The sequence below is a fragment of the Malurus melanocephalus genome, unplaced genomic scaffold (assembly GCF_030028575.1).
Source record: "Malurus melanocephalus ecotype Western Australia unplaced genomic scaffold, MMel_1.1 scaffold_226, whole genome shotgun sequence".
Taxonomy (NCBI): domain Eukaryota; kingdom Metazoa; phylum Chordata; class Aves; order Passeriformes; family Maluridae; genus Malurus; species Malurus melanocephalus.
The window spans coordinates 767,832-780,260 of NW_026623458.1; the positions used below are offsets into that span (position 1 = coordinate 767,832).

General features: G+C 37.9%; 1 protein-coding gene across 1 annotated transcript in view; it reads left to right on the forward strand.

Annotated features, from left to right (window-relative positions):
• BRAF (B-Raf proto-oncogene, serine/threonine kinase) overlaps positions 1 to 12,429 on the forward strand; it is a 75,648-nt gene that overhangs the window by 37,410 nt on the left and 25,809 nt on the right. Inside the window, exons 4-7 of the mRNA XM_057374489.1 lie at positions 3,900 to 4,003; positions 4,709 to 4,811; positions 6,083 to 6,231; positions 7,273 to 7,392. Coding sequence (XP_057230472.1) covers positions 3,900 to 4,003; positions 4,709 to 4,811; positions 6,083 to 6,231; positions 7,273 to 7,392 — 476 coding nt within the window. The remainder of the gene's footprint in view (positions 1 to 3,899; positions 4,004 to 4,708; positions 4,812 to 6,082; positions 6,232 to 7,272; positions 7,393 to 12,429) is intronic.

Consider the following 12,429-nt stretch of genomic DNA (forward strand, 5'->3'; position numbering starts at 1 on the left):
AGCAGTCTCTTTTCCCAGAGTCTCTGGGAAAAAAAAAAAGAATTGGTTTGGGTTTTTTTTGTTTTTCGTAAGACTGCATTGGTCTCCAAATCACTTTCTTGGAGTGGGGCTTTTCTTTAACTTTACCATAATTTGGAGTTAAAAAGAAGATGGGGGCAAAAAGAGGTTTCAGAGGGAATGCTTTGTAGGGTGAGATTTCTGCTTWACAGCAGGTGCTAATAGGGACTGAAGGAGGGGGCTGAAGGGCTACATGCACAGATGGTGATAGACCRTGCTGTACCAGTCTGGGAAAATGATTAATCAATACTACAGGGACTTATTCTAGCACTAAGTTCTTTTAATTTGGCCTTATGTTTGTCTGYTCAGGAGTTCTGTAAGAGAATGTTCTAAATGTGATGCTGATTCAAGATCATGGTGGGTTTTGAAAGTAATAAAAACTGYTCTCTGGRTTTAGCTGAATCTTGATGCAAATGGCAGTGAAGAGAACAAATGTTCTACCCATGTTTCTAATTGCAAGCTGCATCAATATGGCTTGGATTTTGATGAARGGGACTTGGGAAAATAATACTTAGGAATAGCAAATAAGTGAGCAGGATGTTTAATGTGTGTTTTTCATAGTCCTATTGCACGTTCATTACTGTAGGTAACCTTCATTCTGATACTTCCCAAATRTTGAGAGTTTGCATTTCCAATTTCATTGTTCTCTTAAAAGAAGCCCTGTTAACTTCATAAATCTTGTTTTTGAGAAAATTAAAAGGAAAAAAATATACCAGTGTAATTAATTAATAGCATTTAGGTTCCTGATGCATTTCTTTGCTTCATGAGTTACTGGAGGATGTTGTCATCATTTATGGAGGATCAGTGCTGGAGCAAGGAAAATGTTTTCCAGCAACCACAAGACTGCTTATCTCTTCTTTAATGTTAGTCATCTTCCTACTGCTTGATTTTTCCTCCTYGTTCTGTTCTGCTCCCTCACACAGGTCAAGATTTTCCTTACTTTTTTTTTTTTTTAATTCTTACTGCCTTGGAATTTTCTGCTAGAACCTCTGTGCTGGGTTCTGTTCCGGCTCTTAGGCACTTCCTTGCCCCTGATGCTCCTTGTCCAAAACAAGTCACCTTTTTTCCTAATCACAGCATGAAGGCTTCCTCTTCAGGATGTACTTCCAGTACTTCCCCRAGTATTGGCAAACAGTTCTCCCTACAAAGTGGTTCATCACATCTTTTTTTCCTGCTCTCAGCTTCAGCTCTTCATTCTGTCCTCGCTCTCTCCTGTTTGATTCCCACCAACCTGCTGACAGCAATTCCCTCTCCCAGTATACACATTTTCCCTGATCAGTTTTTAAAATTTGTCCTGACCCTCTCCTTCCATTTCTCCTTCATGCCCCAAGTCTTTCCCAGCTCTTTTCATTCCTCTTTTTGTCCCCATCATTGGTCTGCTACCTTTTTAGTATTTCAGCTTCTTCTCCCACTTGGATACCACCATTCAGTGGTGAAGTGACTGAGGTTGCTGGAAAGGTAGACCTGAATTATCGGTGGGGACTCAACCTCAATCCAGCAGGAGCTATATTTAGAGGAAAAATAGCCTTGAGCTGAAGAACACTTGCTGCCTCCGTCAAAATGGCTCTTGATTGGATCTAATGTGTGTGGGAGGGTGGAGCACACCCCTGAAATCCTCAGAGGTTTTAAYCAGATTCTTAAAAATATTTATTCTCTGTTTGTAAATATGTGTTGGAAGCAGGGAGAAGGGCACTGAAGGGACCGGAAGGTTCTTTCAGGGGTCTTTGGCAGGATTATGATGGCACTAAATCATAAGGACAATTGAAGAGTTATTTTCTTAACAAGATATAATGATTAGTATAGCACAGAATATATTATTAGAATGGCACGTGAGTTCTACAAGCAGAATCAATATTGTGCAATTTATAATTAGCAAAACACAGAATTTGTAATACAATTTCACTTATAATTCCTAATCACCTCTGCACATCAAGACAAACCTCTAATACATGTTTTGCTGTATCAATACAACAATCATAATCTAGACTGGACATTTACTGGGGGTCTGTTCCAAGACCCCCACTGGGACTGGTGACTTCTCAGTTTACAGACCAGGTTCTGGTTATGCTAACCATGTTTCCAGAGCTTGGGAGCAGGAGGTTACAGAACAACCCCAGAGCAGCTGGTTTTGATGTGAACAATTTATTTGGAAGAGACCTAAGCAACAGAGGGCTGGTTTACAAGGGAATGTTGTTGACCATATTAATGATAATAGGTGCTCACAGGCTTTCTCTTAATACCAGTGATGGGTATTAATAACAATTGAGGATGTTTTATGCTGGAGGAGTGACCTACATGGGATTGAATGCCATGGTGTTAACTTCTGTGATGGGAAGAAGTTACTTAGAGTAACAAAAAGATGCATTAAAAAAGAAGGCAACATGTAAACCAAAGTCACATAAGGCTGAATAGCAAGATTGTYAAATAATATGCTATAGGGTGTTATTTTCAAGGAATTAAGAAAAATTCTCTTTTTTAAAATGTATGCACAGATGAAATGCACGAATATCCTRTAAGGAAGCACTTTCATCTTAATGGGAAGAAGATGGGGAAACAAAATATTCCTTTAATTTGTGTCCTCTTAAAGAGCATATGTTTGAGTTACAGAAATGCAATATGTAGTGTAACCTCAAGTGGTGTTCACAAAGCTACTTGAAACAGGCTGCTACTTTTCACTGTCATGCTTAAGTAGGACATAGAGCCCCTAAATAAGCATGGAAATTTAAACACAAGGAACAAAAACCAGGCTCTGATCCAAAGCCAGTTGAAGCTGATTAAAGACTGCTTGTGGCCACTGAGTGCTCTGGCTTAAGCCACTTGCAAGCTACAATTGAGTTCCAGGTGTTCAGACAGACTTCTCAGGTTTGTTAAGTTTGTGGGTTTTCCTTCAGCTTTGTCTTCAAGGTATTGTCTGTGATTATAGGAGATGTCCCAGTGTGTACAGTGCCTGAAGTCTTACATATTTTCACTACTGAGTTCTAAAAATAGTTAAGTTGACTATTATCTACTACACTTAATCACCAGATCATGTATCTTTCTTTTTTTTATGGCTTGACACTATGCAGGGTTAAATCACAGGTATACCTAGGGATGATCTACTTACTTGTGTAAGATATGCCCACAATTCAAATACAGATGAGGAAAATACCTTTGCATTATTTGCAGTTCTGTGTTAGGCTAGTTTTAATGTGCTCCTTCATTCTTCCCATCCTGTTAGTTCTCTAAATTATTCAAGCAAGGAAACAGAAGAGAGGAATGTGTTTTTCATATTAGAAGGATCTGTAGAGTTACAAATATAGGTTAAAGTGTGAGGTGATGGTCTGCCTGACTCAGATGACTGTTTCCTTTTACTTGTTTGCATGCTTATCTTCTGTTTTAGAAGTAGAAAATAAAATATTTACATTTTATGGTAATGTTTTTTTGAGTGCAGTCCAAGTTAGTTCCCTCACTTAATTTCACTTGGCATGTTTCCCCCCTTATGTTCAGGCCAGCCTGTAAGATTAAATCTGYATGTAGTTTTAGCTATCTGTGCACTGTGTCTCCAGTTTCTTCCAGCTGAGAAAAGTTGGAAAGTCASTTTTGGAATTGAGTGAAGATTTCATTCCAAATGTTAATACAAGTGTGGAGCTTGTTCCCTCTTCCAGCTGAGCTCTTTTCCTTATGTACTAATCAGCAATAAAATTTTCCACAGTACAAAAAAGGTTTTTGAAAAACTCTGACCTGCAATTCTGTAAAGCATCCTGAAGAGTGGGTTTTAGCATTTGAGAGTAAAAATGTTCGCATCAGTTTGGGGGATAAATTGGAAATGGTTTTAACTCATATCTTTTGTATTTGGCCTCTAGGTTCCAGCAAGATGTGGAGTGACAGTCCGAGACAGCCTAAAAAAAGCGCTGATGATGAGAGGTCTTATTCCAGAATGCTGTGCTGTTTACAGAATACAAGATGGGTATGGTTTGTGTGGGATGCTTTTTTTGCTCTTRGAATCTCTTACTGGAGCTACCCAGGATGGCGAGTTCTATCCAGAAGTTGTTAGCAAAGTTCAGAATTACATGATAGTTTGTACTAAACAATTGGCACATCACAGACATGTTGAAAAGAATGGCAGACTCCTAGGAAAAGGCTCAGGCATGATATTGAATCAAATGAGAGTATGGCAAAACACTCATTAATCAAACTCATAGTAATCAAACAAGTATTAAATGGGTTGTGTTAGCTTCTTCATTTTGTTTCATTTGGCTATAATGCATTCTTAACTGAAGACAGAGTTCCCTTGGGAGGAAAAAAGGGTTTTCAGCCCTCAAAATTTGTACATTATCTTCATGTACACAATTAACCATCTCTGTGGAACTGTTAGACAACAGGTACTTCCAAACACTTTATTTGATCAAAAAGGCACCTGCCACATTGGAAACAAGAAATTGGCCACTATTGGAGCTGGTTGAAAAAGTGCATTTCCTTCATGCAGTTTGTCCAGAGAAGATGTGCTTTGTTTGCTATGTAATGAGCCTGAGGTCTTGCTGCTAAAGTTTTCTGCAGTTAGACTGGGTAGCAGCCTCCCACAGTGTAACTTTTTAGCTGATCTTACAATTTTGGCAASAGACATGCAAGGGCTTGTGTGCTGATGCTAATGAGAGGCTTATTTGCACTTTAGAGAGAAGAAGCCAATTGGCTGGGACACAGACATTTCCTGGCTCACRGGAGAGGAGTTGCATGTGGAAGTTTTGGAGAATGTGCCACTCACAACACACAATTTCGTATGTACTGGGTTTCGTGAGATGTTCAGTGGGGTTACATCAACTTTGTACTTTCAAATCCAAATTACCAACTTGGATTATTTTGCATCTGTGGGATGTGGTGGGAGTTGCAAAAGAAGTTTTTGATCACAGTAGCTGAAGTGAATTAGCTAGAATTGTATTTGAAATAAGTGATGTTAGAGTACTTGATCACCCTTAAAGCTTTCATGTTTGGTTGGAATACACCCTCTAAAATCTATAAATGTAGGGGGTTTAAATCAGCACTGCATTGCAGAGCTGTAATAATAATCTACTATTTTTGTATTGCTGTATCTATAAAATGTATTCTGGGCCTCCCTGCTGGCTCTGCAGCAGCAATTAACTAATGAACTAACTATTCCCAGAGCAGTGCTGACATCATCAATGATGTAGTGCACAAAAATGTTTTGACCTGATAAGGCACCAAGTAAATGGAAGCTGCTAAACAGAATCTGTCTGAATGTTTCCAGCTACATACAAAATCCTGGAAATAATGTTTGTCACATTGGGAAGACATACCTTCTGTTTCAGTTTAAAACACAGCAAAATTCTGAGAGCTGATTCAGCCTATTTAGGTCAAACAAGCTCTTTGGGCTATGGCTAGTTAGGTGAAATCCAGTAGGCTTAATGTTTTTTTATATCCTTCTGAAATTCTGATTAGTACATGTAATAATAGAAATAAGAATTTGTTTTTTTGCTAGGTATTGCTAAATTTGGAAATTAACTAAATCATTCCCCCCCTATAATTTGGAGATAATACATGATCACCCTTCTGTGATTCTGAATGTTTCTGAGCTTCAGTAATCAAAATTACAACTATGTGTGTAACCATACATTGAAGCCCTATATATAAGCCAGTGTGCATTTCCAGTCCTGTGAGTGTTAGATARAAATGTTCTTTGGCTTCTGGAAAAATTTGAGTATAAAATAATATTTCAGCAGCTTTTGTCTATAAGTTGTATCCAAATTTGTCTAGCATAATAGTGACATTTTGCTTCAGGTTTGTTGCCCTTTTTCTTACTGCTAGTGAAGTGATGAATTAATTCCAAGAAACAGTTGCAAGCAAGTTTTAATGCATGAAAACTATTTCAGAAAGGAGACAATCTTTTATGTMAAGATGTTCGATACATAAAACTGTAGCTCCAGCATCACCCAAGAGGCTTGTGAGCACACTTGAGGGAGGTAAAAGCAAAAAACCTATCTTGGGCTTACAGGAGAACTCCATGTAAYTGGGATTATTTTTGACAATGTAGGTACGAAAAACGTTCTTCACGTTAGCGTTCTGCGACTTCTGTCGAAAGCTGCTTTTCCAGGGATTCCGGTGCCAGACCTGTGGCTACAAATTTCACCAGCGCTGTAGTACAGAAGTGCCACTGATGTGTGTTAATTATGACCAACTTGAGTAAGTAATCACAATTGATTTTCAAGTTGAGCCTTTTAATAAGTGTACAGCTGTCAGTGATTTCTTGTATTAAATCTGTAATTCAGGAAGTCAGAGGAGGTGCCTGAAAAAAAAATAATTCAACTGTTCTTGTGAGACTGCTTAATTCATACTCCTGTGCTAGCTCAGACAACCAGTTCATATTTCTTTGCTGGTTGATGAAGTGCTTTTTTTTGAAGCGTGAATARGGTTGCTGAGCACTTGACTGTATCAGACAGACTTCTCATTGTTCACAGTTGTTATTACTAATCAAAACTGGTTCTTTATTATGTGATCGCTAGGGCCCTGTTTAAAATTTTGGCTGTGTGTTTCTTCTCTGCAATCTGAAAAAATGTTAGAGACCCTAGTTGATTATAGTGAAATTGCAGTTGGTTTTACAATAATTGAAAATAAATCTGCTATCAAGATTAATGCCTAGGTGAGAAACATAAAAGAGAATGTCCCTGACAGTCCAGTGTTCTTGGATTGAGTTACTGATCTRTTTGTGTAAGTCTTTGATGTAGATTTAGGATCTGGTGTAAACCAGCTCTGTTCAATTTGATTAGTTTCAGCAGAGGCTATTAAGTCTTTTAAATAGGATTTTATATAAGGAATAATTTCACATGCTATTTTTCTCCCCAAGAATGAATTCAGTTTCAGCTTATTTTGTTTCCATTGGCACCTCTGGAGTTTGTGCTCAGGGTGTAAATTTATGTACTCATAGATATAAGTTGTGCATTCTTAAAGAACCAGATGTTTCCAATTTGAACTAAAAGATTAAAAAGTTAATTTCCACAAAGTTTATATTTAAAGCATGATCTTTTGATCCTTTGTGAAGTAAATAATACTTTTAACAAATCTTGCAGATTTAGTGTATTACTGTAATCATTACTTTAAAATTTAGAATTTAATCAATGAMGTTTTGGGGTYTGGGGTCTTTTTTTGTAGTCTTTGAGTATTATATTGTGAAACTTCTGGGTTTTGCACAAGTTAGGTTGTTTTTGTTTTGTTCTTGCCTCACAGTTTGCTGTTTGTCTCCAAGTTCTTTGAACATCACCCCATACCACCGGAGGAGGCCTCCTTAGGAGAGACCACCCCAGCATCTGGATCATACCCCTCAGTGCCCCCCTCAGATTCTGTTGGGTATGAACCTTATTCCTGCTATTTAATAACATAACATTTCAGTACTTTGCTTAGAAACACTCAAAATACTGCTTTGCAACTCTGCGTTTTTGTAATGTGGCTTGTCATGCGAGTATATCCACCTATGCTTAACTTAAAAGAAGTGAATGTTTTCATTCACATCATTTCTCTAAATTAGCAATGAGCCTAAGTTAAATGTGTGTGTAACTGACTGTAGACTTGGGGTATTACTTGTTAAACTGATTTCTTCTACATGATGTCTTAGACCTGGTCTAAACTGGAAAGATTTTTATACTTAAAATTAATATAACCCAAAATTATATCCTCACGAATTCTTTTAGTTGGTTATCAAACTACAATTTTGATATCTCAGGTTTCAGAATAATCCACATTAAGGCTGATGTGAACAGGTGCCAGTTCCAGTTTCATAATACTGCTTTAGTAGCTTTGCCACATACACTGCTTTAGTATCCTCCAGACCAGCTGTCTTCTTCCTGTTTGTGTTGGGTTATTATCAAACAGTAGTATCTGTTTGCTGCAGCTCCAGGTTTTGTAAAAGTGGACATCTAAAACTGACCATCCCCTGTATTTCCARCTAAGATTCTGGACCCTCTCTCATGAGGAGATAAGAGACCATATTTARATTATGTTCCCAGTARCAAAGSGATCAATGYCATCATCCACCATTAGGTAGCTGAACCAATCTCCTGAGAAGAGTAACTCAGGRATRTATATCACACTCAAGGAATCTGATCCATATTTATTAAGAACATCAGATAGAGAAGCCTTCAGAAAACCATTCCGAGGAATGTGCTGTGTGGAGTTGAGCTGAATGTGGCAGAGAAGCACTCTTGGATTAGTGAACATTGTGCCCAAACTAAAGCAGGAAAACACTGAAAGCTGCGCAGACACCTCTGGACTCTTAACAAGAAGATAAATTGTCTGGACAAACAAGACTATTTCATGGAAAATCAAATATGATGCCTCCCAGGAAAACAGATTGATAACCCTGCAGAGGAAACCTCACTTGGTGAGTACAGAGATTATGTTCTTATTTGTACTACTTKGTGCAGATTTAGGTAAATTCAAAAGTAGTCCTTGAAGGTAGTGGATATTGCCTTCAGATCCCATGGATATTAGCACAGCAGATTGTGGACAAGGCTGCTTTGTCATGGTACAGCCAAAATTGTAACTGGACTAGAATTACTAATTGATGACCAACTTGTTCTTATCTATTGTATTAAACACAAGCAGATGTCAAAGGCACTATGTAGTCCTAATCCTGATATTCTAAATTGTCCTGCTTTTCAATTGCCTTTGCCTCACATTGGTCCATTCATGCCAGTTTATGAAGTTAACAACCATGTGGATTAGTTGATACATGCACTACTTCAGGCAGTCTTAAYTTTTGTGAAGTGAAAACAAAGAAAAAACTTGAGACTAAAGCTAGTTAATGCCTTGAGGTTTTTTATTTCACATTTATAAAAATGTTATCATTTAAATACACTTGCTAGTTTCTGTTTAGGAGCTTTTCCCAAGTGTATAAAAGTTTGTAATTGCAGAAGCTGTAAAAGGTTTCTAACTTTCTCCTTTGCTTTTTTGCTTYACTGTACACTTCTTTGTTAAACAAAAAATGCATTATGCCTGCAAAATTATGTTCATTTTGAAAATGGTTTATCATTATCAGCTGGTGTTCATATGTAATATATATGKTAGTCATACAGTTCCCTAAACATCTGTGTATGTAGTATTGCCTTTCCAGAAGCAGCTCAGATGTTACTGGATGAGCATATAGCACTGTCCATACCTTTTCCAGTTATCTTTTTTGCCTTTCTTTACTAATACTTCCCTGCTTTTTAAAAACATAATTGTGGAAGTATTAATCTAGCTGAATTTTAAAAGTGGCCTTTTCTGTAGAAAAACGTGTGGTTACCTGTGGGTTTGTTAAAAAGGACTGCTACAATATGGGACAGCAGCTCAATTGGAATGAAAAAAACCCTGACATTTGAGCTTATCTTTGTCTGGGAGGAGAATACAGGATTGCAATTTRAGAGTTGAACAATGGGATGGAAAATATGAGGAACTAGAGCTTTAATAACACTTACTAGATTAATAATTTTTCCTTTGATTTCTCTGTTCTCCTAGCATCTTGCATGGCACAGCTCACAGAGGAAGGGATGTTACTAACCGTTTCATGAACCTGAGGAAAGAGAAGGCAAACATCCTTCATCTCTAGCCTTGTGAAGGGATCCCAGCTGCAGGCAAAGTGCCCAGAAGAAGGAAGTTTGTGTTGCAAGACAAGCTCGAGAGCAAAGGCGTGTGTGACATGCTCAGAACATTGTCAAGGGATCAAATGGAAAAGTTTGAAAGAGAAAGGGACRTAAAGGAAAAGACCATTGGACGTGAAGGAAAAGCTGCAAAACATGCTGGAGAACTGTTTCACTTTGCTYATGTGGAACATCCTAAAGCAATCCAGGCCTGTAGCCTTTCATTCTTCAGCTGTGTAGAGCTGAGCTGAATGTGGCAGAGAAGCACTSTWGGATTAGTGAACATTGWGCCCAAACTAAAGCAGGARCACACTGAAAGCTGAGCAGGCTGTGAACCACAGGCAGTCTCACCATGTTTTCCACCCCAAGATGAGGGAACGCATATGGTCCCATTTCACATTTCTGAACCCCTTAKGAAAATTTCTCCGGCCGTCACATTAGGTTTTGTGTCCCATTTTAGTTCTTTCTAATTGCACTATCTTGTTGTGCCAAAACAGCCATTTTAGTTACAATCTGGAGTTCACTGGAAGGAAAAGAAGTGGAGGTCTCCCTGCAAAGAGCCATTTGTAATAAAATTGAAGTAAGCAAACGGTATATCAGACATTGTATTTGTTTCATTCATTGCACTGTCATGAAGTTTCTATTCTATCTTGGCTCGTAAAATGTGAGCACAGAATTTCCCTCARTCTCAGATACATGAAAAACAGAGAAATTAGCAAGTTGGCAACAGCTTGGCTCTTTKGAAAACAACATTTCCCAATATGCTTCATCTTTCTAAGTTGGAGGAAGAAARGGGGAATGTCTGGTGCATGGTTCTTGAAAGCTTGCCAGTCCTTGCCTTTGAGCAGGCTCCAGCTTGTGATTAAACACCTCTGCTCTCCTTTCTGTCTTCCAAATGTTCACTGATCATTCTTCTTCAGCSGAAAATGCCTCAATGTCTAGAAAAGCTTCTGAAAAGCCAAGGAAGCAAAGATCAAGTCTTACAATATTACATTTTGTACTACATTGCCATTTAGATCCTGTGGTGTTTAGGTGAGCAAAAGCTTTGTGTTTTAATTCATAAAACAGTGAGCTTTTCCCCTAAAAGTTCTGGCACCAGGCCTTTTCCAGGTTTCTCCATGTAAATGTTCCCAAAGTTCCTACTATATGCAATTTGMTATGCATTCTTGATGAGTAGAAAAGGTCTGATACGAGAATCTTTAGGAAAAGTCTTTTAGTCCATATACAACAGGTGTGGGAAACCTCTTGCTCTCCAGAACTTTATTTGCAAAAACATGCTAGTGAGCTGGACCTGGTTTGGAGGACTGACAGCAGCAGTGTGGTTCTTTAGCTAGCCCCTGGTGCATGAAGCCATCAGGAATTTTAGGCTCATCAGCTTTGATCTGGGCCCAAAGGCCGGTATGGATAAGTGCATGCTATTGTGATCATCCTGGTAGTTGTTTTTTGCCTACAAGCCAACATGGATGAAAGCAAATTATAACAGTATAAAAAGCTGCACTAATTTGTGTGAGGTAACGACTGTTACAGATCTGTCGCATGATACTTCYAAACTACTTCAAAGGGTGCTGCAATAATGATTTTTAGCTTGTAGTTGCAAACTGGTACTGCTGTSCTTTTTTACCAAATTGGCCTTTGATTTGGGATTATTGAGTATTTTCCAAACTGCAGATGTGGGGAGAGAAAAAAAATATTATGTTTTCTCAATATCTATGGAGTACCACAGTAATTAAATCAGAACCTGTTTGRCCTCCACAATTTCAGGTTTATCTGCTTGCTAGTATAGCTGAAATACCATTGTATTCTAGATCCTTTGCAGTCTTTAGAAACTGCTTGAAAATTGAAGTGCTCTGTGTTCTTCATTAACAGCAGTAACAAAAACCAAATCCACATTGGTGTTAACACTCTGTAAGCAAAAAAAAATATCAAAAAAGGCCTTTATATGCGTTTTAGCTTGCAGTAGGTTTGGTTTGGATATGAGTGTGCAGCCTACAAGGTAAATAAAGTGTGCAACACTGAGCTCAGTGGTTAAACTGAGATGAACTTGTTCAGGCTGTGAGGGGGAGAAAGAAAATCTCAGTCCAGGAGAGATGCTGTCATTTTAAAAAAGAACTGGTGCACACCTTATAATTGAAGCTAGGTGAATGTGAATTTTCAGTTCAAGCATTTGATCAACTACAGCACAATAAATATAGAGGCAACAAAAACTTGAAGCCCAAATGCACCTATTTTAAGAAAAATTCAAAGAAAAATCTTTCCTGAGTAGACCAGCTCTTAAATGCTTATGAAACATCATATTGGTGAGTAAAGGACATTAAGGAAAATCTGTATTAAAATTATTGGTAAAGTGARCTAACTTATATCATTGCAAGTTCTAAAATCCAGTAGATATACTGTATATGATTTTATGAAATTGTTTATATATAACGTAATTTCTCAGTTACCTTACTTTTTCTTGTGGACTCAGTTTTGTGAAATAATGTATCTGTGGGCACATTGGCACTTGCTGTGCTTGGTAAAGGATATAAAAATTTTACATTGTAAATTCRGTTATTCTTGTCTCCTGATAAAACATCTTTCTGTTTTGCCTGATAAAATGGGTGGGAACAACACGCTAATCCCAAACATATGCTCCAAGGTAGAAGTATGTTTAYCAGGAAAGGTTTTAACATACTAGACTGAGATTTGACAGCTATCAGCTTGTTGCCTCAGAAGCTGAGAATMATTTTTTAAAAGAATGCCCACATCCAGGAGCCTGGGGGAAAATTATTAA